At 38.2% G+C, this 25,989-nt stretch overlaps 2 protein-coding genes across 2 annotated transcripts; both read right to left on the bottom strand.

The window, feature by feature from the left end:
* Nucleotides 1-2,651: 2,651 nt before the first annotated feature.
* Nucleotides 2,652-9,985, bottom strand: LOC138105890 (histamine H3 receptor-like). The gene is made up of 3 exons (XM_069005942.1): nucleotides 9,251-9,985; nucleotides 6,555-6,721; nucleotides 2,652-3,923 (listed from the first exon to the last, which is right to left on the bottom strand). The coding sequence occupies exons 1-3, from the start codon at nucleotides 9,495-9,497 to the stop codon at nucleotides 3,132-3,134; spliced, it is 1,206 nt and encodes a 401-aa protein (XP_068862043.1). The 5' UTR covers nucleotides 9,498-9,985; the 3' UTR covers nucleotides 2,652-3,131.
* A 1,087-nt stretch (nucleotides 9,986-11,072) lies between these two features.
* Nucleotides 11,073-25,689, bottom strand: IMPACT (impact RWD domain protein). Its single transcript, XM_069004625.1, has 11 exons — nucleotides 25,567-25,689; nucleotides 24,619-24,747; nucleotides 23,833-23,885; nucleotides 23,485-23,547; nucleotides 21,297-21,382; nucleotides 19,562-19,690; nucleotides 19,183-19,277; nucleotides 16,875-16,948; nucleotides 15,252-15,342; nucleotides 13,172-13,306; nucleotides 11,073-12,923 (listed from the first exon to the last, which is right to left on the bottom strand). The coding sequence occupies exons 1-11, from the start codon at nucleotides 25,600-25,602 to the stop codon at nucleotides 12,852-12,854; spliced, it is 963 nt and encodes a 320-aa protein (XP_068860726.1). The 5' UTR covers nucleotides 25,603-25,689; the 3' UTR covers nucleotides 11,073-12,851.
* Between the last annotated feature and the right edge of the window lie 300 nt (nucleotides 25,690-25,989).

Raw genomic sequence — 25,989 nt, 5'->3', positions numbered from 1 at the left:
AATCCTTAGGAAAATAATGGAGTGAGTCCTCTTGGAAGGTATTTCTGAGGACCTGGGGGAGGAGAAGATGACTGGGAACAGTCAGCATGGACTTACCATGCCTGAGCAAGTTGGTTGTCTTCAATAAAATTACTAGATTAGTGGAAAAGGGAATATAGTCATTTGCTTTTAAAATTAGGGAATAAATCAAATGTTGAAGTTTTAATCATAGTCCTGTGTGGCACTGAGGGGGAAATCTATGTGGTACCTCCTTTGGAAAATAAATGACATGGACATTAGGAGAATCATTAGGGTTCAATATTTGTTCCAGAAATAAACAAACTAAAGATAACACAATTTCTTCCAACATATATTTTTTTATTTGTTGAGGGCTTTTTTTTTTTAAATCTGAGAGATTCAAATTAGAAAAAACTGGTGTGGCAGGAGTTGAAGCTCACAAAGTCATATAGCTACTGTCACCATGTATTTACAAGGCCTGTTGAACATCTGCAAAGACAGAAGAAAATTCAAGGACATGAATTGGCGAAATGGATGAGTGACTGGATAGAGAGACCTGGGTGAGAAAACCCTTTGGCAAGAAACATCCATTTGAGTCAGGGCATAAGAACAAAAGCTGAATAAATATCTTACCATAAGCCTGAAAAATGTCTGATTTATGATTTACAAGGGAGAATATTTATGATGCCACCTTGACCAAGACCGTTTTAAAGCTGTGGGCACAGTAACCCAGTGCTTGACCTAACCTGGGAGCACTAAGCAAAATTTTCAACAATTAGAAAAATACAACAATTTTTTCTAATACACAGGAGTGGTGTGAGGAAACAGTTTGAACACTGTGTGTGTAAAACAAACTCTAAAAAACACTGATCTCTAGTAGCTTCATCATGGTATGTTGTTTCAAATTCGCTGCAGATTGTGCTGCCTGGCAAATTCCCTGACAAACTAGTTTTCCAGCACTGCAAAAAGTGGACTGAGGTTATCTAGTCAATTATTTTGTAGGTTATTTTTCCAAAATAAACAACACATCTTTAAGCACAAAATGCAAACTGAATTTTTATACTACAAGCATAGGGATAGAAAAGCAGATGACTCAAATACATTTCTATCTCGGGCCTACCTTCAGTTTCTCTGTTTAACAGACATTTAGTACAGCTATTCTATAAATGTTTTAACTCTGTGTGTTTAGATTTTTTAAGCATCATGGAAAAAAAACCCTCACAAAGTCTCTGCCAGCACCACAGCTCATGACAGCAAAAACAGCTGTGCTGAATCAATGACCTCCTCCTGAAGCTGCATCTCTCTTACCAATCAGGCTCACAATCCGTAACACTAACCATGTGAGGCAAGGAAGCACAGCATAGAGAATGAACAGTGGAAGATAATCTTCCAGTGTGAAAACTGACCCATAGCCTGAAGAGAAAGAAGCTGACTCATAAACTGACCAGCTGAAGAGGAGTCTTCAGTTCCAGACCTCTGAACAGAAAGACATTCTAGCTCTTCAAAGCCATCAAATTTTGTGCTATAATTAAGCTGCTTCCATGCATTTGAATTGTGTTTGCAAAGGAGTACTCTGTTATGGCAACACTTCTACAGCCAATTTCAAATTAGATCAAAAACTATTTAAATTAACTACTGCTCTTCATTGTTCCATGCATCAGATTTCTCTTTCCACATTTTATACATTTTCATATTTATAAACAAAGAGGAATAAAATTACAAAAAAGGAGAGAAAAAAATGTAGCCAGTGACTCTCACTTACCCATCCATGAAAGCCTTCTGGGTGAGTTGCAATAATACATGGTAAGAAATTTGGCAAATGGGATGGGGTGCAATCAAGCTCCACTGCTTTCTCCAACACACCTACTCACTCCTTTCAGCACTGGGCATTCAACTGCTTTGTTTGTTAAGAGCTGCTTAAGACATCTCTGTGTCAGCTTCCAGACCTCTGTAAACCCCATTCTCAAGCAGTGAATATGGCCCTTGCTCCCCAATAGAAAAAATCCATTTTGATACTTGTTCTGAGGAAGAGAAAATCTGTATAATGTCACAGCAACAGGACACAAAGAACTGATCTAGTATAAAAATCACTCTGTCAAATCAAATTTGTTCCAGACATTTTGATAGAATATCTTTGCACTTGCAAAGCTTTACACTGGAGAGGCTATTGTCTATTCTTGCACAGCCAGCCAAAATCATAAATCCAGTATGAAGTTAGCATTGCTTGCTCTGCTAATTCAACAGGAATGTGATCATGTGCCCAAGCCTGGCCTATCTTTTAGGCAATCACATAGTGCACAGATCTGGCACTAAATGTCATTTAAGTGTGACCAAAGAGGCAGCCACTGTCAGGTGAAAAAACAGTATGGGTGAAAAGACTAACAACCATTTATGTCTGTGACTAATTGGATAACCAATCTCAAAATTCTCTTACCAAGGAAAATTTCATTCTCTGAAAATCATTCAGAATTACTAACTTGCACATACTGTGTCCTGCAACACCAGGTAGGAACTACATTAAAATTTGAAAAGGACAGATATGGCAGGTTAGGCAGTCTATTCACTTGCATTTTGCTCACTGTGGGGATTATAAGAAGGAGAGGGCACTCTCTTGTCCTCATAATAGTTTATTAAATGAAAATATACTGCTTCTATGAGTACTTTTACAACCTTTTAAAAATGTAGCAGAATTGCTTCTTCACTGATAGCTTTAGGTTCACAAATAGGACATAAATTTTACTTCAACACATACATGAGCAGGTATCTCCCTCCAGTGACTCTATGGAGATAGCAATAGAAGAGCTCTTTCACAGTGCCAGCTCTATATATTAAACAAAGGAAAAAAAAAAGAAGGAAAAAATATACACACACCCACAAACCAAGAGGACATCCAGCTAAGTTTGTTATTCATTTCAATGTACTAGATGGTAATTAATCTGGCATCATACCAGCAACATCAAAAATGAGATCCTGAAAATTAGCAATATCAGGGCAACTGCATAACTCTGCTGCACTCTTAACCAATGTCATTAGTAAACAAATGGGTTTTTTCTCTGTGTATGCTGGTGATACATACGAAAAGGTACCACTAAATAACAGAGGAACCTTATCTGTAAGACATTTATTTCACCTCTCTAAAAAGAAGGTGTGTTACCAGATCTCAATGTTGCAAACTTTTTGGGACATAATATTTTCAGAAAAGCCATTCGAAACCTCAAATGACAGACAGGGTAAAGAAATGGGTTCAAAGAGGAATTGATCCACAAAAGCCAAAAAGTTGCTTCATACAGGGAGCTATGGATGCACTTTCCTTGGCAGGCCCCACGGATAATCATTAATAAAGAGTATGGGGCCCAGCAAATGGCAAATACACATACAATTATGGCAAGAGACTTTGCTATTTTCTTGTCCCGCTGCAGTTTTGATCCACTCCTTGAACAGAAAGAAGCAGAAAAGTTCCTTTTGAGAGCTGTAGAACTGGTTTCTGTTCGAGATGGACCATTAGCCACCACTGCTGGTCTCCATGACCTCGTTAGTGATGAAACGCTGTCCTCTGCTTCTGACGAAGATGAAGCCCCTGGCCTCGGCAAGCCACAAAACCTCCAGGATAAGCTGCTGCTCCTTGGAGGCTCACAGTCCTGCACGCTGCCACGCCGCTGGCGCCTCTGGATGTTGTGGAAGATGTGCATGTTGAAGTAGGTCACCAAGAGCAGCGGCACAAAGAACTCCAGCGTGGATGCACACAGGAGGAAGTACCAGTTGTCAAAGAACTCGGCGTAGCACTGATCCGCCGCTACCACGCTGCGTCCGGCCACGTGCTCCCAAAGCAGGATGGCTGGGCAGTAGAGCAGGAAGGCAAAGACCCAGATGGCCACCATCTTGATGGCAGGGCTGGATGTTATTCCCTGCTGGGCTCTGTAGGATACCTGCAAAGGAAAAGGATGTGTCACATATTCAGATAACATTTTGGAAAAATTATGTCAAAAAAACCCATACATAATCAAGCCAAATGTAATATTTGTTCTGTATCTCCCCAGACACCTAGGACATCTTCACTATGTAAGGTTCTGAAAAACTGCTAGTCTTGTTCTCCACACACTGTAGCTCTGTGATTTATTTTAATATTGGGGATAGGAGAGGAGCAGAAATTATGATGGCTAAACTATCATTTGGCTTCACGGTATGAAAGGAGATAGCTTGTTTCCACCACACAGTAAAGTAGCAATAAGGAATTGGTAAGGAATAGGTTTATGATACATCAGCCCAGGCTCAGCAGAGAGCGAAAGCAGCTGTGGGAGTTCCTACATGCCCAGCAAAGTAGAAGCCTTCTATATTAGACAGGTTGCCATGTGAGACTGCAAACACCAGACAATATAATTTTTCATACTGTTTCCTCTTGCCATAGCAGAAAAATCTATCCCAGACGTAGACTATAACATCCCCTGCCTTTTTGAATCACTCTATTTTAATATTAAATTTAAAAATTTTAAGTAATAGAATGAAGTGTTTACAACAGTTCGTTCCATTACTGAAAATCTTGATACTTTCATGTCTACCCAGACAGGATATTTGAATTAAAATAAAATCATCCAAAGTTAGGAAATACAAGAGCTAAGCCCACCCTGTAACAGCCCAGCCATACTCTTGTTCCCCTGCATCTTTCATAGCACAAGAAGTGGATGAAAAGCTGGACATTTTTATTTCCTCTGTACTGTTCAACATTTGGCATCTCAGGCTTTCCTCAGAACTGCTGCCTTCCTCGTCAGCTTCCTATTCCTGTTAGCAGAGCACCTGCATGCTACACAGAGAGTAATGAATGGCACCTTCACAGCCACACACCACACAAAGGACATTGTCCCTATTTCACCAGCAAGTATCAGAGCAGTAGTGCAGGGTTATACACATTGGTTTGGATTCTCTGTTTTAAATATCTGTAGCCTGAAGATTCAGACTCCTCTACATCTTAAAGCATCATACTAGCTCTGTGCACAGCTCCAGGTCTGCAGTAATGAATTTGCCACCCTGTGCAAGACCACAGGTAGCTCAGTTTAGAGGCAGAAAACAGGAAGCTGGGCACAGCTTCACAAATTGTTCTGTCTGGAGTGACTGGACCCTGGCCACAGGCTAGGTTTGCAGCAGAGGCAGAGGTTGATCCCAAGTCTATGAGGAAGCATGGTGTCTTTTCTTTGGACAACAGCCCTGTTACACATTCCTGGACTCACTCCATCCTAATAACCTAAAGAAGAAAATGAGAATGGGATCATGTTAATGAAGACCATCAGCAATTGCATAAGAACATGGATCTCAGCTGGGTTACAGGAGCCCTTTCAATTTACATTTTTCACATTCTAAGCTCTGCAGCTTCATTAATGTCTTAGATGTAGGGACTTTTATACTTTACTGAACTTACTGTTCAGCTTTAAAAAAAAAAAAAACAAACAAAGAAAAACAACAAACCAGAAAAATCCAATTGTAAAACCACACCACTGGGGAAGAAGAGAAAGTGATTAGGCATCGTATCAGCACTTCCCAAATGAGAACCTACCAATCTAACATGAAACATGTCATTCAAGCAAACAGACCCTGAAAGAAGAGAAGGCTTTGCGGTGACCTGACTGCAGCCTTCCAGGACCTGAAGGGCAAGTAGAGATTGGACAAGGGGCAATGGTTTTAAACCAAAAGAGAGTAGGTTTAGATCAGGTATTAGGAAGAAATTCTTTATTGTGAGGGTGGTGAGGCACTGGAACATGTTGCCCAGAGAAGCTGTGGGTGCCCCCATCCCTGAATGTGTTCAAAGCCAGGCTGGATGGAGCGCTGAGTAACTTGGTCTAATGGAAGGTGTCCCTGCCCATGGCAGGGGTTTGGAACCAGATAATCTTTAAGGTCTCCTCCAATCCAAACCATTCTACAATTCTATGACCAAACACCAATTAGAGCTTAGAAATGGTGAAGGATCGCATTTATTACTTGAGTCCTTGGATATCCTCTGAAACAGAAGAATGACAACACTCAAGAAACATCTCTTACCTCTCCACATATTTGGATTCATTCTTCTTTTTGCTTCAAGGCCTCAGTTGCCACTCAACTGCTCATTGTCAGCACATGTCAATCACCCCTCTGTGGTAATTCAGATCCTCATCTGATCTTCACTCAGTCCATCTCACATGTCTCTCCATACCCTCTTCTTAGAAAATTTATCCAAGCCTAAGCACATCCTTGACTCAACCTAGTTTTCATCACTGCCACCACTTCTAATGGCCAAAGCCCAAGTGCTCCACATGCCAGCTGTCCCTTTCCCACCTTGACCTTCCCATCTCCTGTGTAGTGTAATTCAATAATTTCTAGTGCAGGTGGCACGAGGGTAACATTGAGGTCATAGGCAAGGCAATGTCCTATCTCTAAGTCCCAATGCAACATTGAACCATCACCATTTCTCCATTAAAGAATGGTACCAACAACAAAGCACCATTTAGGTTAAAGTGCTAACTGTGAAACACTCTTGAGTTTTATAGAAATCTCAATATATATAAAGCAATAAATAGAAATGTTATTCTTACAGCTTTTGTAACTGACAGGAAACGGTCGTAGCTGATAAGGACAATGTTAAACACTGAAGCTGTGCACAGAAGATAGTCCATAACCAGCCAGAGCTTGCACAGGCTTCTTCCCAAGTGCCATGTCCCTGTCAGGGCATAAGGGATGTACAAGGGCATGCAGAATGCACCTGTGAAAAGAAACCGAACACACACGTCAGCCAGCACTGCACCACATGAGAGCAGAGAAACATTTCTGCAGTATCTGATCAAAGCATGATTAATATTGACTGGAATTCCCACATGGAAGGATTTGTACTGTTCTGCAACCAAATAATCTTTACTAAAAACTAGGTACTAGTAATGTTCTTAAAATTAATACCTCTCTGGAAGGTGTATCGTGTTTATTATGTATCATTGTTATTTCTCCAATTAACACCACCTGCCAAAGGAAGGAGCAGTTGACTTCTTTACCTACTGCAGTAAACACTATTCTGTGTTATCTGCCAAAATTAAAACAAACAAAAACATCTTTCCCTCAATATAATTCACTGTTTTCTACAATAAATTATCCAGTTGCCATGCTTTTATCCTCTTAGAAGCATATGTGTCTGAAAGTGTTCCAGAAGTAACTTCTGACAGAAATATGAGTTCCAGACTAATTTTTAAAACTGTATGATCAAAAGGCTGACAAGAACAGCACAGTTAAATACACCCAGCCTAACACTTCTCATCATAAACCTTGATAATCACTTTTCAGTGGCAAGCTGATAGGATACTATCTATGGGAACTCACCAGACTGTGAGAACACACGAGTGACCCAGCCACACCCATGGCTACCTAAATATAGGCTGCTAAATCCAAATGTTGTGAAAGTGCCAACATGACCTCATTTTAATGGATTTTGAGGTGATCACCCTACCGAGCCCCAGTGCAGCCTTGGGAGGCTGAAGAGCTAACGGTGCAGTCAGCTGGGATGCAGAAATGCAGTGAGCAGCATCGACACTGCAACAAAATGGAATCACTGCATTTACAGAGCAATTGCCACTTGGTCTTTTGGGCAAAACATTATAGATTTTAACATTCACATCAGGAAAAAAACTGTGGTTTCAACTTTAGATTTACTACATAAAAGTGTGTGTACTACTGTAACTGAGTATCTTGAGAGTTTGCATTTCCATAAAAATCTTACAGTTCCTGTTGCTCTCCCTCTACTACAAATCAAGAGATCTCTATTCAAACGCAGCTATAGGTCCAGAAGCACAGAGACAAAGCAAAGGTTGCTGAATGTCAAATCAGATAGATTAGATATGTTAAAAGAATAAGCAAATGACTTGCAAGCTTTTAGCAATTTAGATGAAGAAGAAAGTAAGGATAATTTAGGCATACCCCAAATCTAAATTATATAGCTACAAAAATACAAATCAGTTTGACTCTAAAGTCAAACTAAGGCAAAGGCAAAGCTTTTAACCAAATTTATGAATAAAAACTAGACATTCAGATAAACATAATACCACAAAACAAAAAATCATGGAAAGTAGGTAATGACAAGCAAGCTGTACTTCCTTCTTTGACAGAGAATGTTATTTACCTCGTACTTCTCAGCTAGATGCTGGTATTTGTTCAGTATGACACTAGATTGTGAGTCAATGAGAGAACACCAGTTTGTCCACTGGTTTTCTGCTCACTGCTCTGTTTTTTTCCAGTGCACTGTAAAAGGAGAGCAGGCAGCAAGAGCTCTGCAGCACAACAAGGCAGAAATAAGCTGGAAGAAGACATCGAACATACAGAGGAAGATATCAAAACATTATACAAGGAGATCTGGACATCACAAGGATAGGATTATTAGAAGTTGTGCCCCGACAGAATTTCTGGCACTGGCAATAAATTAAAAGAAAAGCTTCTTTTGTTCTTTCAGTTTACTTCTTAAATGTGTACATAAAAAAAAATAAAAATTGTGATATAAGTCAGAATACAGATTTCATTAAATAGCCACAACTATTTAAAACCATCCTTTTACACACTCAATAATTTAACCAAAGCTTTTAGCAGACAGCCAACACTTCACAGAATATTGCAATACATCAGTCTCCAACTGAGTATCACACTCATGTTTCAATCATACTTCTTCTCAGTACAAGTTTCCAAACTATGTCCCTATGTATAAATACACATGTAGCATCAAACTTCTTAGAAATTGCTTGATTTGTAATTTTTATTTACCTATACAAACACATATTCCTAAGATATTACCCTAGATAGAGCATGTACAGCAAAATGTCTAAAAGTACTATTCATCATTATTTAGTCACAAATGTCAGATGATGATCTGTATTGTGTGGCAGCAGACTGAAATAGAAGATATTGGCCATGTATGCAAGATCTGTCAGACAATATAGGCTGTATTTGATTTGACTATCTAGATTTCAGCCAAAACTCTTAAAACAACTCCCATTCTTTGTTATTCCATAAAATTCCCACAGTTGTATTTTATCCTGAAGCATTAAACACTACTTGCTTAACTAACAAAGCATCCTTTTTTTCTGAAAAATCATAGGCTGCTGAAATACTTCATGCAGCTTTCACCACTCCTGATCCTTCCCCCAGACACAGCTGCAAAATAGTTCTCTCAGAAGAAAACACACAGAAAATAAGCACCATTGCTGCTCCTAAGAGTCCTACAACACAATTACCACGTGGCTCCACACCTGTGACTTACCCACTGCAAAGTCAGAAACAGCAAGATTCAGAAAGAAATAGTTACTCCGATGCCTGAGGTTCCTGTCCATAATGAAAGCAAGGATCACCAGGATGTTCCCAAGGATGGTCACCAGCGACAGCAGCACCATGAGGAAAGCCAGCAGCACCAGCACGCCCAGTGAGAACTCGGAGCTCGGCGACTGGCTGGGCCACGTCTCGTTACGCGTTGCAGCCGCGTGCAGAGTTTCGGCCGTGCTGTTGTGCATGGTGGGTATCCAGGTCAGGTCAGTCTGGGAAGGAAGTTCTATCTGGCAAAGTTATCCAAAAGGCTGAGATTCGTAAAGAGTTGAAACAGGATGGGTGAAACATCCAGTAAGCATCCAAAAAAAAATTGTCTCAGGATGGGAAAAAATTAAAAACTTTTGATGCTAGATCAATCTAGTTTTCTTAAGATTTGTTAAAGCATGCATAGCTCTAGCAGAGTTCTGGTTAAGAAATATGCAGTTTTTTCAAGCTCGTATTTTAAAATGCAAGTTCTTCTTTAAGCAACACGATTCTTATCTGTGGAGGTCAAGAGGGCTGATTTGAGGTTCGCTCTTGCTTTCCTCCCTCCCTTCCTGATGTGTTTTGCTTGCTAGCATCATATACAACTTTTTCAAAATTTTGTTTCTTAATCCTGTGTACATATCTTAATGAGAATATAAACTACTTTTAAATTTCATCCTTGTTTATCTGACATTGTTGCAATTCAGCAAGCCTTTGGTCCCTCTCTACTGTAATATATTTTTTGCTGACAAAAGGCATGGTCAACTTTGTTGTTGCTATTGCTCTCCTTTTTGCAGACTATGGGGCTGAAAACTGATATGATGTAAATAAGCATACATACAATTACTTACCAGAGCCGTTAACCTGTAATGGCCCAACCCTCAGAGATCAGTTCAAAACTCTCACTGGAATCAGTTTTTAAAATCTTAGCAGCAGCCTCAGTGATACAGCTGCTGTTGCCCCAGAATCAAGGAACTAAATACAGACTCCCTGAATGAGAATGAGAGCTTGGCAATTAACTTTAACAGGATGAGGCTTTTCTTTCCACACTGGTGGGAAAAATCGTGTCTTCCACAAATGCTTGTATTTTGTATGAGTAATGAAGCCACTTGCAGTGAGCTGTGAGTATTTGACAGTTGTAAAAATTCAATCATTTTTATTATGGGTTCTAAAAACACTTTGGTGTCTAATTTTAGATACTTAAATCTGGAAAACGTTGGCTGTCGTGTATTTGCCTCTGTTGTGGGAAAAATTCATTAGCGTTTGCCAAGTGCTTTTACTGAATGTTTGAATGGCAGTAGTACAAAAATGCAAAACTTTATTATCCATGCAAATATCTTCACAGCATGTATGTCCATCACTGGTTTAAGCTTTATTTCATGTCCAGGTACTGCAGAAAAAGCACTATGGCACAATTACTAAGTAATACCAGTAGCCTTTCTTCTGGCAGCCATACTGAAGCCTCAAGATGAAGTTCAGCAGTTTCACTTTTCTTCATGAGAGCCAGCGGACCTTGACACACTCCTGCTTTCCAGGAGTACATAGCTGCCTAATTGTACTCCCTCTCCCCCCCTCAAAAATTTTTATTGGATCTTAAATCTAACTTGATTTCTTGGCATCTTAAATATCCAACTCTTCCACACCAAGCTTCAAAAGCCTGTGTGTCACAAAACATCTTAGTATGTCACACATACGAAGTTCGATACGAGACCCACTTCATGAGCTTTTAGCAGAATTTTTTTGTGCGTGGCTGACTATGATTAAACCAGTCTAGAACACGTCTAGCTAGAAAAATATTACAGTAGCTACTAGACTGCCTTCATTTTTTATTGAAACAGACATGCTAGGCAATAAATGCACAGCAAGGATTCATAAGTAAATGTCCCATCTTTCTCTCCTTTCCTTCTTTCCCCCACATTAAGGAAGAACACATACTAAACAGTAGAAACACCACCCTGAACTACAAACAATATGAAGAAATTACTAACAATCCAGAATTGGTATGCTGATATAAGAAAGACAATTATCTTCACTTTTAAAAGTTAGGCTTTTAAAAATGTAACTTTTATTATTTCAATCATCTGGAAGATTTCCAGATGCATGTCGGACATCTGGAGGAAGTATTTGATAGTGAAACCACCAAGCAGCTCTTCAGAAGGTACTCAGCTAACGAAGTACCCCAATCAGAGAGCAGATATAAACTCTTGGTCTGGTCATTTGAAACACAAAAACCAAAAAAATCATTCTGATTCTACCTTGTAGGAAACTCTAATGCTGTAATAGCTAACTTGTTTTCAGCTGTACTCCTGACTGATTTTCAGAGTAACAAAGCAAAAACAGTCAAATAAAAAGATATGACAATGGAGTGGCCAGAAAGACAAAGCCATTATTCACCTTTTCCTGGTAATGTTTGATTCTTCACTGACATATTTCTATTACAGACAACTGTACTCTGGGTATAAATTAATTCTATAATGCTTCTTTTCCTTTTTTCTTTTGCCAGATAATGAAATTTGTAACTCTTCCACAAGTGGGCAGTATGTCTTAAAAACCTTATAGTATCTGATAACAAAAATGGTTAAAACTGCTGCTTCAGTTCAACATTAAAATTAATGACCCAGCAGAATTAAAAAGGAGTTGTTTTCAGACATTTTTTTAATCTCTTTCCCTTGTTGTATCTTCTTCTTCTTAGAATAAAGGAAGTTTAAACTTAGGAAATGCTTGCAAACAAAAATAGGAAGAGACTGTAACTTCTCTAACCAAAAGTGTCCACAAGACAGTTACACAGCACCTCATGCTCTCTCGGAAAGAAATTGTGCGAAAATAAAAATGCATTTCCACTTTGATGGTCCGCTTTCAGACATTTTAAAGGACAGAGGATTCATTTTGCTCACTGACTGTATGGTCTATTTCACTGGTTCCTTTAATTATGCAACACGAAATTCTCATCTTTTCAACAGGCTCTTACAGTGTCAGTTGTCACAGAACAATTATCAAAGAAATTTTGTAGTGGTTCCATCACATTTCTCAGTTCACTGCCCATGTTCAGTCTTATGCCACCAAGCAGGTCCTACCTAACATCTGATCCAGAGCAGGACCAGGCACTCCAAACATAGCACTCGACCCCATTCTTTCCTTTCACAAGAGCATCTAAAACTTTTTAAGTGACCTGGTGTATGAATGACTCTAGTCCCACTCTCAATACAACAAACTGGCGAATTCAGTTACTAATACAAGACAGGTATTTGAATCCAGGAATGGAGAAGATGAGAAATTCACATTTTCAATTAGTCAACTGTTGTTTGGTGGGAAGGGGTGGGATGGAGCAACGGTTCCAGATGCTGCACTGTCCTCATAACAAGGAGCTCAAATGTGTAAGAAACAGAAAGCTTGTGTCTAAGCTCTACCTCAGTACAACAAAAGATTCACAAAACGAGATGAAAATGTATCTATGGCTTTACTGAACTCTCTTCTGTATACAACATGTCCATTCTATCAGATAAGGCAATAGGGTCCAGGTTTTCTTTTCATATAAATATGTGCAAAACAATCTTGTGAATTTTTTAAAAAATAAATTAGTGTTCTGTTCTCTTCTTGTTGTCCTTCCTTATCTTTTTGCTCTTTCCGGCTTGTCTAGATGACTCTTCCTGAAATGAAAAGCATTTCAAAATTGAAACAATATTCTTGTAAACCACAAGTATTCTCCCAAGGTCACCCATGAGAATTATTTTTAATATGAATAGTATTCATAGGTCATTGGTATTTATGAAAATTTTGACTTGTATAATTTTTATCCATCCACACAGGTTGTATTACTTTTCTTCTGCCTTCATCTAAAGGTGGAAAATCACAGAAGTTCACATGGAAATGCCTTCATTCTAAGGGCAGAACATACCACTGATGGTACATAGTCGTATTCCACAAGGACATTTCTTGCACAATTGTTTATATGTTTGAAACGATCCGGTCCCAAGAGAATACCTCCATACCAGCGCGACACCACAACCAACACGTTGTGGACATTCAAAATCTGTGAATAAAAGAAAGCAATAAAAGCTGTTATCTTTTAGTTGAACCTGGTTTACTGCTGACACCAATTTGAAACGTAAAAAAGGTCTACTATCTTGTATTCAAAAAAATTACTGAGTTACATTTCTCATTCTTTGGTATGATCAATTATTACTCTGTCACGAAGCTGATTGTCTATTTACATTTTTGGAAGTGTTGATGGATAAGGCTAGGCCAGGCCACAGGCATTGTACATATGGATAAATAAAATGCCATAAGCTAGTACTGTTAACATGTGCATGTCAGCAACCATTAATCATCTCTGTTAAGGAGAACAAAACAGGTGTCTGACTAATTTGAGCAATACTATTAGGAGAGTTAATCGTTGTTTGTGAAAACAGAAATATTCTTAGAATTTTAAAATGAAAAGGACTGGGAGCATGTTCTGTGACAGGCATTTTCTACTCTACATTTATGTATTTGCCAAAAGGCCTGTATGTAACAACTGCTGACAGTAAACAGGATGGTACTAATCTAAAATATAGTTTCTTGCAACTAGAAAGTGCTGTCTTGAAATGCTCTTATCTGAAACCAGATTAATTTCTATTGCAAAAAAAAACCCAAAAAAACCCGATAAGTTCAGCAACAATAAATGTTTTAAATCACCTTATTTTCATATCCATATGTCATAAGAGCTCAAAACAAAAAAACTGCAAGATTTATGAACATTTAGAAATCAGCCTATAAACTATTTTAATCTTTTCCTATGGCTGAAAATTGAACTCTTCTGATCTCTATCACACATTCACATTTGAAAGGGGATTGTTCATGTCACTTTCTAAACAGGATTTTTATGGAATAATAAGTGCCTAGACAAAAGCACATATTAACATACTGAGGAAAAGCTGATAAGCTCAGAACAAACTGAAGTACAGTAACTGCCAAATTATTTCTTTGCATTATTTTCAGAGCAATAATGTTTTCACACTTAGCATATATACTAGCATATATTGCATAACCTAAGCTTGTTTATTTATTCAACCTTCCCAAGTCTGGTTTGAGTTATTTAGGAAGTTTGAAAAAGTTCAAAATTAAAAATGTCAGAATGTTTCCATCAATTATATTTTTTTCAGAAAAAAAAAAAAGGAAGCTTGGTGGGTGGGGGAGAGGCTCCAGGAATAAGAGTACAACATACTAAGTAAAAGAACATTCAAACAAGAAATGGACAGGAAAATAAAGTTCCTGTTATGAAGAGGACATCAATCTAAAATAAAAATAAATATATTGTCTCCTTACACAGCTAAGTGACCTGAGGCACAGCATTAAGATGTACCCAGCTGTCCCCTGTAGCTGTGCTACTTTAATTATGGTTTTACGAGGGCTTGCAGCTCAAACCAGAATTTATCAATCTCAACTCACATTTAATAGCCAAGTATTATTTCAACCCCTGAAGACTAAAATATATGTGAGTATGAGGGCTAAGGACCCAGAACAGGAAATAGCACAACAAAACAGACTAAATGATCAAAACAACTCTTTCACTCCTTTTGTATTTGAAGTTCTACTCTGCAAGTTCATATATCGGTGTCTTTTTATTACGCCTACTCAAGGAAACCACATGAAGGTTGTGCACAGGTCAGCTGTTATAGTCTGACAGTCAGCTCCTCCCAGTCTTCGTTTTCTGTGTACCTTACACCACACAGGAAGCATAGGAATTAAAACTTAGTTCTCTTTTAACCCATTCAAACTATCCCTGCCACCTATGAAACATTACTCATTTCTGTGCTCTGAGACTTGTAAGTGCTACAGTCTGTGTTTCTCCTTTCACCTTGAGAAAGCAATCATCTGGCTGGCTATTAGCAGAACAAAAGTTTAAAAAATCTTCTACAAGCTTATTTACATTGTAGTGATTTTTAAAATCAATTTCAATTCAAGATTTCCAGAAGTCAAAGATTAATTTCTACAACCTGCATAAGATGGAGAAGACGGCCACCTGCTGCTGTCTCTCCATCATCTTCACAATCCTGTAGGAATGTCTGCTTATCTTCACAGTATATTCTATACAAGAAAAAAAAACATAAAATGGATTTTAAAATGTCAATCAACTAACATTTCTACACGATTAATAAAGTCTCAGATCTTTTATACACATGTGTATCAATTCTAATTCTCTACCATATTTACATGAAAACAGGATGAGGCATAGGGTAAACCACAAATGTTTATCTGTACTGTAGAATGAGTTTTGAGAAGCTTTTACACAGACTTTAGCTACTTCAGGTAAACTCCAGTTTAAAGTCCCTAAACAGAAAAATACCCAAGCTTTCAGCCTAATTATTACATCTAGCTGAAACCAACTCTATCAGATACAGATTCAAATTATGGTATAAACCTAGACGCTGGAAGAACTTGGACAAAAACATTATGAATAATTAATTAGGTCTGTATTTCATCAGCAACATGAAACTATTACTGAAATTTGCCTTTGGATTCTCCATGTCATCTCCTTCCTCAGGAGGCACTGCAGTAAACTTTTGGGTGTATTGTTTCATAAAAAAGGTCAGCTGCCCAGGTCTAATCTTCCAGAAGTAATGCTCAGAGGTCTACTGAGCAATAAGTTGGCTTGTTACCAACTTACTTCCTAACTTCTGAACTTAGTTACAGGTGACACAATGAGAAAGAGGCTTCTAATATTAGATGACAAAGAGGAAGCAGTAAGTATGTGCTTGTTCCTTTTTATTTTTTCCAAGTGGATTTGGATAATAAGAGTGAAAGAAGCCAGATCATCATCTGTAAGAACAGAAATGCCCTCTTTACCAAAACTTCTAACTTAGGTAGAAGCTTTTACTTTTTGGTAAAATAAGCTTTCACTTGCTCTCATTTCATGTTTCATTAGGATCACACCAGGATGGGCATGAATGATCAGCACCTGTATGTGCTTTTTCAGATGACTGGTTCCTTCAGTAATCAAAGGGCTCCCTTCTACTGTCACTTACATTCCCCAGAAAACCTACACTGCTATCTGGACTGTGACCAATTCATTTCACATAAGCTATGTTCACAAAAGTTGCCAGAAGCAGATGACTGCCAAACTCAATTTTACCTGTTTCTCATAATCCCTGAAGTTTCTTGTATTTCAGCTGAAACTTCGTATGCCAGATGTCTGCATCAGGCTTTCTGATTCGACTCTTATTTCAATTGAACATTTTCAGCTATTTCTAAATATAAGGTTGGGGGGGGGGAAAAAGAAGTTACTTCACCCAAGTGAAAACACATTTAGTTCAGGATGATGTAACATTTCCATGCTCAGACATACTACACAAAGTATACCAACACATGTTCAAATCCACTTTTTTTTTCTATTCCTAATGCTGCTTCACATTCTTCTTTCCTACTGTATGTTCTACTTTCTTGATCTCAAATTCAAAATAACACCTGCAACATTTACCATACAAGTAAGAAACCTACTCTCTAAAGCAAGGAATTTCTTTTAACAGCAAGGAAATTTAGTAGGAAGGAATTTCTTTATCATGTCCTGCACTCATCTGTCAAACACTAAAAAAAAATAAACATCACTGTTTGTATCTCACCTGTATGCATATATGTTGTGGGTAGCGCTTGCAATTTTCTTGTTCTCATATAGTTTTTCAAGAACTCTTTTTACCTATAGAAAACAACAGAAAAAAAACTCCTTTTATACCAGTGATTTCATACACCCCTCTCAATACCACTGCTAAAAAACCATTTCCCTAGCACTACCATGAAACAATTTCATGGTGTGACATGAAAATGCTAAGTATGATAACTCAAGAAGCAGCTTCTCAGTACTCTCATACTTGCTTTAAACAATTTTTCTGGGATACTGAAAACAGCCTGTCCCTTGAATTTCTACATTGTGTACATTCATACTATTGCTCAAGATGTAGAAGGGTCAAATTGCTTTATTAAACAAGGGACAGATCTGGAAAATATTTTTAGTCAGTATTAAGTATCAATTGCACCTGCCTACCCTTCTAACAGTAAGTCAAGCTGGAATAGAACACGACATACATACTCCCACTACACACTGCTTTTAGTTATTTCACAAAAACATTATGTTTAGAAAGCCCTACTACATTTCAAGTTTTTCCTTTTCCCTCAAACATGCTTTTTTTCACAGCTTCCACTTCACAGAAAGAACAGTAAAACCAGAAAATGTCCTGAAAGTGTCAGTAGTTACCAGAAAACAGATATTCCCATGCCTGTCTCTTTGCTCTTAAGAAGTACCAAATTCAAAACATTTACCAATATCAGTTCATCATATGTTTCTAAGTAAACAAGCTAGCAATTGTTCAACCCTTTCCAAGGGTCTAGCAAAAAAAAGAGCTTTTGATTAAGACATCATTTTTGTACAGAATATAAAACATTACTGAAGTTGCGAAAGTCTGGGAAAACATGCCTGGCAAGTAAATTACCTTCCCTGCAAAAACCAATGTCTCAGAGGAGTAATCAATAGATATATTAAATATCTGCCCTAGCTATACTGTGCTATTTTCAATTCTTCTTGAAGAAATTCAACCGACAAAAATCACCTCAAATAAAAGATATCTCAATGAAAAAAATCCTGTTATTAATGGAGAATATTGCTTCAGACATCTGTCTTCTCCTTACTTTGAATGCTGAAGGAAGACAACTTGTATTTCTTAATACACTTTCATATACATGGACAGTAAGTTGAAACAGTAAGTTTCAATACATGGACTTAAAACACAAGTCATATGAAACGATCATCACCTTTGACACTACCTATTTGCCAGCTACCAGATTCCTAAAAACATACTTTCAAGATTCATTTTTGTGCTACAGCTGTACCTTCTTTAAGTGATTCTTTAATATATATAAATGACCTCTGTTGCTTTAGAAAGGGAAGAAATGCCAATCATTGGCTTAACATATCTTTTTCATTTCAAAATGCTCTCACCCTCTTATCATGATTTGTGAGCAAGATTGTTCCTACATACACAAAAACCCAAACAAATGTACAGTCTATGTGAACTTGAAAGGTCAAAGTGCTCCAGAAGGGATGCTAGGATTCAGAGACCAATTCTTATGTCCATACTAAGCAAACTATTGAGGGGGAAGAAAAAAACAAAACAAAAAAAACCACCAACAGCTTCAAACATTACAGCTTTTTTACAGAGAAATCAGCCTAAAAACCCTGTCAATATGTCAATGTTTTTTCAGTTACTGAGCATGTAGTAGACCTAGCTTACCTGGAACTTCAAGAAGCACTTGACAATATCCCTTATCAAAAATTCTTAAAACAAAACCTAAAATTGCACAAAAAGAAAGAGAAAAATCCTCTCAAGGTTTAACTCTTGAGTTAATGAAAAAAAAGAACAGTAGTTTTCCCACTAAACAGGGATGACCAAAGGAGGCTGAAGGTAACAGATGGAAAGTGATGTACAAAAGAAGCTCCAAACCCCTCTCAATTAGGTCATGATAAAGATTTACTTATGCACGATCCAAGTGTGTTTTTCAACAGAATTCCTTTCTGAAGGAGGGAAAACATTTATAAACCCATTTTAGTTCCTTTTCCAGCTAACACATGATAGACTCAGAAACTTCCAAGTATGTTATGATAAACCTGCCAACATCCTGAAGTCAAATAACAGTGTTCTTATTCTCTTTCATCTAATGCACATAGTGGTAAAGAATAGCAGGAAGCACTGCAGAGCTGTTATCTAGAATTATTCAGCTGACAGTGAAAGCAAGACACTGATAACTACTCAGAAAACATTAGCACAGAAAGATGCACAGAACAGACAGACCAACATTTTTGGCAAATTCAAAGTATTTCAGTAATATTTTGTCACGCTCAAAGTAAAGGCAAAAGGAGAAGAACTGATCTCTACTAACTTGTCTGGTTGTCACCACTGGAGCCAGATGTGCCTGGAAAGTGCTCCTTCGATCTGTGATTGGGTTTCCATGATGTATGGGTGGCAGTTCTTCATCTGTGGGTCACAAACAAGGGAGTGTTTCTTTTCTTTTAAGAGTACAGAAACCATGCAAGTGGCTATAAAAGTAAAAAATGTCTCAACTTTAAAAAAAAGGACTTGGTAAAGTGAAGTACAGAGAATAACATACAAACCCACCAAAAGCATGTTAGGTTTTTTAATCACTGTTATTAAACTTTATTATAATTCTATTGTCACTAGTTTAAAGCTGAGTAGAAAAGCAGAATCTTCAGGCCTCTTTTAAATAATTTCAACAGAACTAATAAGAGCATATTTTTTACCTTCCTGACTTTCAGATGTCATGTAATTTAACGTTTTACTTTGATCTTCCTGAACCGGCTGATAGTCTAAGAGAAAATCATCTCCATCATCTTCATCAACTTCTTCAGTGGTTTTCTTAATATCTGGTTCTATTAAGATACAAGTAGTAGAATTTATTACACATTTTTTGCAAGACAAGCAAAACAAAATTTCAAACACTTTTTCTCAAAAGTCTCTGGCTTTTCAGTTAAAAACAGTTTGACATCAAGAATTTTTAAATGGAGAATAGTAACATTGATTACAACAAAACCCAAAGTACTCAGCCCAGTATTAACTTAAAACTTCCTGAGAATTAAAAATAAAATACTCATACTATGGGATCCTTCCATAAGATCTTCTGTTTCAATACTAACAGTATTTCTAAGAAAAAAAAAGAACAATAATGTTTACTATTTCCATTAAACAGTCAAGATGCTGCCTTTTATCTGAATTTAGCAATCAAATTAAGCTGCTGCTTCAAAAAAACTACAGTCATTTAATGGTTATCTGGGGAAAAATGTAGAGCTGTTGCTCAATGCTACTTCATGAGGTTATAAAATCATTAGATTTGAAACATCTCTCTCAACATGCTTCAAGTACTCTGGGATTCCCAAAATCCTGTTTTCCTTCATGCATAGAACATCCAAAAAGTAATAGTCAATAACAAAGGAGGAAATATACACGATTCTGACATCTGGATTTAGAGCCAAATTAATATACCACAGTTTGATTCCTATTTAGAGGGCCTATGATGTGCTTATATGTATTTTCCATAAAAAAAACAGAGGGGTGATAAAGCACGTTCAAAAATGGAAGCCATAAGGTTGTGGTCAAAATACCCAAACTTCCAATACTGTCAGTAAAATTTTCACTTCTCAGTGTCCACTCCTTTTGTCACATTAGTGAAAAATGACTTCTCCAGTGTCCGTGATGTAGCAACAAAATGCACAGTTTATTGAAAGGTTAACACTGGACCTTACCATAGAACAACACTGAAAACATTGAAAATGAATTTTTTTTTCTCTTCAGACTTCTATTTCTCACAGGACTAAGATAAAACCCAACAGAGAAAATAGTTCTGTTTCCTTTTGCCATATGTGCATGCATGCATGTCACTGACACATTTCATAGCAATTTAGCATGTTAATATACAAACCACCCCCCCACCATTTTTTGAAAGAACAACTGTGAATTTACAGAAACTGTGTAAGAATAACAGCAGAAGAATCACTGCAGCTCTACTGATGATGTACTTCTCATCCCAATACAGTAGAACGAATGGAAGGATGAAAAAGTAAAATGATGGAATACTTGGTCATTTGTCTGCATATTCCACTGAAGTTTATCTTCTCTTGAATCCCAATCCTCCAACAGTGCACTCAACACCAGAAGTTAATTACTGGTATGAATTATTCATTTGCAGAATGGAGGACAATGCATAATGCACCTGTGGGCAGCACTGTCCTTTCATACAAGTAACTGCATTCCTGAGAAAACTGAGGACTTTGTTCCAGTTCACAGGCCACCTACACCTTCTTTTCCCTACTGCTTTTTTAAAAGGGACACTACCACTGTAAAACAGTAAGCCATGACACTGGAGACTGTTTCCTGATATTTAGATCCAATTCAAAAGTGGGCATAAGCTAACTTGTATGAAATCTTACTTTGCAGTGGAACAAGAAGGAAAATGAAAACCCCAAGTATTTTCTGAAGTACCTGGATCTGAAGACTGTGCCTTTTGTATCAGAACTTCTCGTATCTTCTCCACCCATAAATACAATATACTTTCACCAAGGTTCTGTCTGGAAGTAAAAACTCATGGTAAATGAAGAATCATTTCTACAGATTTCACTTGGAAAGTACATCAAATAACATACAGATTTCAGACACAGAGAAATATAACATAAGCTAGAGAGATAAAGAGCTTAGGCAGGCTTGTGTAGAGTTCTGTCTCAGTAGCTCACTGGGTGAAACACGTATGGACGGACTGTGATGGCAGGTCAGTGGAGCACTGGGATGAAACACTACAGTTTGGGTAACAGGCAGTGCTATAGCACAGGGAGATAAAGATTTAGGTCTAGTAGGCTTCCCTCAGGGGGCACAGGTGTGTATTAGGGTACTAGGGGAGGATGGGATGAGCACGTTTTAAATATGCATGTTAGGGGTTAAGGAATGCTTCCTTTTTGTGCAGCAGGACCCAAACAACTCAAAACACATTTCAAATGGTTGTAACGGTTATAAACTGAGCCTGTTTGTCTGAGAAACAAAACTAAAGATTTAGGGCTGTAGATATCTCATGGTTTCTCATTAATTTTATTCTTACTGCCACCATCTGGGCACCAGGTAAGTAACAAAATTACATCTTTAAACTTTGCTTAACATATACAGCACTGCTGTGGAAACAATCAAATTCAAATAAACATACATATTTTAAGAAAAATATTCAAAAATAAGGATTTCATGAACTTGTAGCTCTGACTGCAAAATCCAGACAGACTCCAGAACAAATCAACACCATGATTTCAAACTGCTTATCGTATTGAAGCACTGCTTTAATACCTGAAGACTTTTTTTTTAGTGATGGAATGAAAAAGATTATAAAAGGAATAAAATTTTCCTGCTATACGAAAGTAAATAGCAATTTGTCCAGCCATCACCCAATTACGGTTTCTGAAGAGTTGTAAATTACACTTCATGTCTCCCAAAACAGACTTGTGATCTATAGTGATCCACTTTTTCCATAGCAATTGACAGTATAGTTCACATTGGTTTAGACTGCAAACCTTCACAACTTAGATCCCTAGGGACTAGAAACCTGGTCAAATACAATGTGAACGATGCAGAGCATCTCTGTTCATCTGACAACCATTCAGACACTGAATAGATAAAAGGCTTTCACAAATACTGGGCACATCAGTGATTACTCCAGGTTTTTAAACAATCTAAAATGACATATAAGGCCCAAAGTACAAATACATTCACTTCCTGAGGAACTAACAAAAGTGAGAGCAGACCAGCGAGGGCTCTGAACAGCAGCTGATACAGACGGAAGGGAGCTGCAAGGGACTGAACGAGTACAATTCGACAGCCTACGGGACTGCAGAGGGGAGAACAAAAAAAGAACCATGCTCAGAGTCCTCACATGCCAACTTGTGCTGGATGCTCAGGTCTTTAAATAACCACCTACAGCAGCTCTACCTGTGGTAGAGACTCCATCAAATCCTTTGAATCTGGACAGCCTTAAGGACAACCTCTGTCCTTTTTGCTCCACTGAACAACTGTAGTGAATGTGATCACACAGAACTTTTCACTTAAAATCCTTGTGCATTTTTAACACTTCAAATTAAATTTTCCTTGCTTAAATGAGCTGTTGCTTAATTAGCTAAGAAACCCAGTTAATCAAAGTAAAAAACCGTTATGCAAGCTAAGTGCTCTCTTCCTTATGGCATTAAAAAAACATCTCTTATGCAAGATGCTCAGATTTCAGTATCTGGGGCAAGACTGTACTTCCCCCCCCCCAATTTATTTTATATTATCTTTGGGATCTGAAAGAAATAAATAAACCATATAAAATTACTATATTTTCTATCCCACTTTCACAGCGATTCAAAATCATGTAATTTGACTATTTCTAAATGCTGTTATGCATTCATTATGCCTTGTTGTTAGCTGCACACTGTGATAATAAACAGTCCATGATGCTCCAGATTCCAGTTAATAGATTCTGCATGTGTTTATTTTAAAACCTACTTATCCCTTAGCTTTTAAGAAAAACTGGTATGCCACATGCTCATGGACACAACAAAATGTTTTCACATTCTGTGTTTCAACATTCAAGTGCAGAATAGATAGAAACTGAAAATACATTGTCTCCTTTTACTACATTCCACAGTCTTGGACTTACACATATATTTCTTCCAAGCTATTTGCTAGTTCTGTATAATCCTGTCCTCGAAGCCAAGGGGCACTAGAATGAAAAGAAATGCAATGAAAATTGTGCTATATGCTGCTTCCAACATTCCCAAGTAAATGTGGTGAACACCTTGAAAATATAACTTTGCCAACCATCAAGATTCCTGCTCTAAAAATCTTGGAAAAATCAAGACAAAGAATAGAATATCCTTGCTGGAAACATCCCCCATTCCCAGTGTACTTTAATTCAAGGACTATTTTAACTAAATTTCCACTTACAGGTAAACAATTAACAGTGTCAATTCAGAAAACACAAATGTTTGCAGAAAACTTCACCTACTTTAGTTGATAAATAGGTGGCTCTGTAGTTGGATATCCTGGAGGCAAAATCACCTGAAAGAAATTCAGGATATGTATTCATTGGACTACCCTCAGCTAGCTGAGCTTTACTGAAGGACTCTGATGTCAGGCACTAGGACTACAATTCATGTTACAAATGAAGAAAACACTTGAGTATGTTGTCACAGAATAACAACAACCGAATATTTGCATTTTACATTCCAATAATGGTAATGCATACAAAAATGTTTCATGGGGCAATTTATACGGATGCAAAATAAAGTACAGAAAAAAATTGAAAGACGCTGCAGCACACATGATTACTGGACTTAAATAAGTGGCCCTGGACTTCCCTAAGCAGACATTTCAATGTTTCTTATACTACGTAAACTTATTGCTTTCAGTTCTGAAACCATAAAGTAAGGAGTTGGATCAATTAAGTTAATCCAAATTTCGTTTTGTCTCAACACTTTCCAGAAAGCAAACCTAGAAGCAACTGCAGCAGATTCACTGAGGCATAAAGTCAATGTAAAAGATATTTCAGAAATCAGTCTTTGGTGAAATACACTGAAATGCTTTGCTCAGGTGTGGAATTAGGATATTCAACTACTGAATATATCACAAGCATACCAATGTTTTACAGGAACAATCACTGAAAAATCTTATAACAGACTCCAATCCAAAAGCTTCTTAATGCATGTAAGTTGATAATAAACCATATTTAAAGCGTTTCACCTGTATCAGCCCAACTGTAAAACTTATGTTAAACTTCTTCCCACCACTATACCTGCAAACAGAGGGTCCATTTTGGTTGATCCAGACAGTCACTAATCTTAATGCAATAGATTTTTTCATCTTCATCAACAACACACCAATCATCACCATAGATTGATGAAAGGGCTTCAATTTCATCAATCTAAGAAAAAAACAAAAAAAAGCAAAAGTAAATAACCCCCTCCATAAAGCCCACACAACTTTGTGTGCCAATCATCTTTTCATCTTTTTAAAGTCTTGCTCTTCTACAAGTTATCAACAGATGTGACCAGATTTACTGCACTGGAAGGCCACAAGTATTGGGGATCCAGTCCTGACTCACAGGACTTAAGGTGCACTAGGGGAGGTTTAGGTTGGACATTAGGAAGAGTTTCTTCACAGAAGGGGTGATTAGATAGAGGAATGGACTGCCCTAGGGGGTGGTGGAGTGCCCGCAGGTGTTTAAGGGAAGACTGGACGCTGCGCTTAGTGCCGTGGTCTAGTTGACTTGGGGTGGTGTTCGGCCACAGGGTGGACTCGATGATCTCAGAGGTATTTTCCAACATAATTGACTCTGTGATTTTGTAAGTAACCTTCGCTCAGTTCTCACACACACACGTTTTTGAATTTCTGAGGACAATCCTGTCATTCTCAGCAGTGACCAGGTGAGCAAAATGACAGGGAGCAGATGCCAACACGTTCCCTGCAGCTCCCAATCGGTGCTGCTCCTGGCTAGGTGGGATCTCCGCAGGAGAAAGACCCCGAGGGTTTGGCACTAAGCCCTTCCTAAGGAAGGACGGATATTCAGCAAATTCCATAACGAAAAACCGGAGAAGCGCCTTCCACCTAGAAATGAAACACCTGAATTGGCTCGGCGGTGCAGAGCCACAGCGGGCACGGAGCCGCTCAGGGGGCCGGGCTCACCAGGAGCTCCCGAAGTCACCGATTTCCCCGCAGCCCCTTCGCCCCCTCCGCAGCTCACCTGCTGCTGAGCCCTTTCCGTGTCACTCGCCGCCATCGGGACCCGAGGGACGGAGGAGGAGGAAGGGAAGGGGAAGGAGAAAGAGGGAAAAGCCCAGGGAGCAGCCCGGCGCCGGGCCGTGTGCGCAGCCGTGGCGGTGACGCCGAGGGCCCTTCCTTCCGCCGGAGGGACGAAGGGAGCGGGTGCTGTAGTCGTGTCTCGGGTTGCTACACAACCTTCATTCTATCCCTCCTAAATAGTTTTCCCTCGTTTCTTACATCCGATTTTTAAACTGAAGTGTGTAAGCCGTTCTGTTTCAGTGAGGATTTTAGTGATACAGCCGTTTTCACCTTGCATTTGTGGCACTCGGAATGAACGATTGACATAACTACACAATTTCCTTTAAAAATTATTTTAAAGAGTAACAGGTGTTCCAAGCAGTTT

This window comes from Aphelocoma coerulescens, chromosome 2 (assembly GCF_041296385.1).
Source record: "Aphelocoma coerulescens isolate FSJ_1873_10779 chromosome 2, UR_Acoe_1.0, whole genome shotgun sequence".
Taxonomy (NCBI): Eukaryota; Metazoa; Chordata; class Aves; order Passeriformes; family Corvidae; genus Aphelocoma; species Aphelocoma coerulescens.
Note: the sequence above shows the minus strand (reverse complement) of the source record. Positions and strands in the feature narration are given on the sequence as shown.

What these genes read in the sequence shown, in the direction of transcription:
- LOC138105890 (XM_069005942.1), bottom strand. Translation starts at nt 9,497, where the DNA reads ATGCACAACAGCACGGCCGAAACTCTGCACGCGGCTGCAACGCGTAAC. An exon ending in TGTTTCTGACTTTGCAGTGG is followed by an intron (nt 6,722 to 9,250) that starts GTAAGTCACAGG and finishes TTCTTTTCACAG; the next exon opens with GTGCATTCTGCATGCCCTTG. An exon ending in TCCTGTCAGTTACAAAAGCT is followed by an intron (nt 3,924 to 6,554) that starts GTAAGAATAACA and finishes TTTCCTTTGCAG; the next exon opens with GTATCCTACAGAGCCCAGCA.
- IMPACT (XM_069004625.1), bottom strand. Translation starts at nt 25,602, where the DNA reads ATGGCGGCGAGTGACACGGAAAGGGCTCAGCAGCAG. An exon ending in AGCTTGGAAGAAATATATGT is followed by an intron (nt 21,383 to 23,484) that starts GTAAGTCCAAGA and finishes TTTTACTTCCAG; the next exon opens with ACAGAACCTTGGTGAAAGTA. An exon ending in CAGTGGTGACAACCAGACAA is followed by an intron (nt 16,949 to 19,182) that starts GTTAGTAGAGAT and finishes TGTTTTCTATAG; the next exon opens with GTAAAAAGAGTTCTTGAAAA.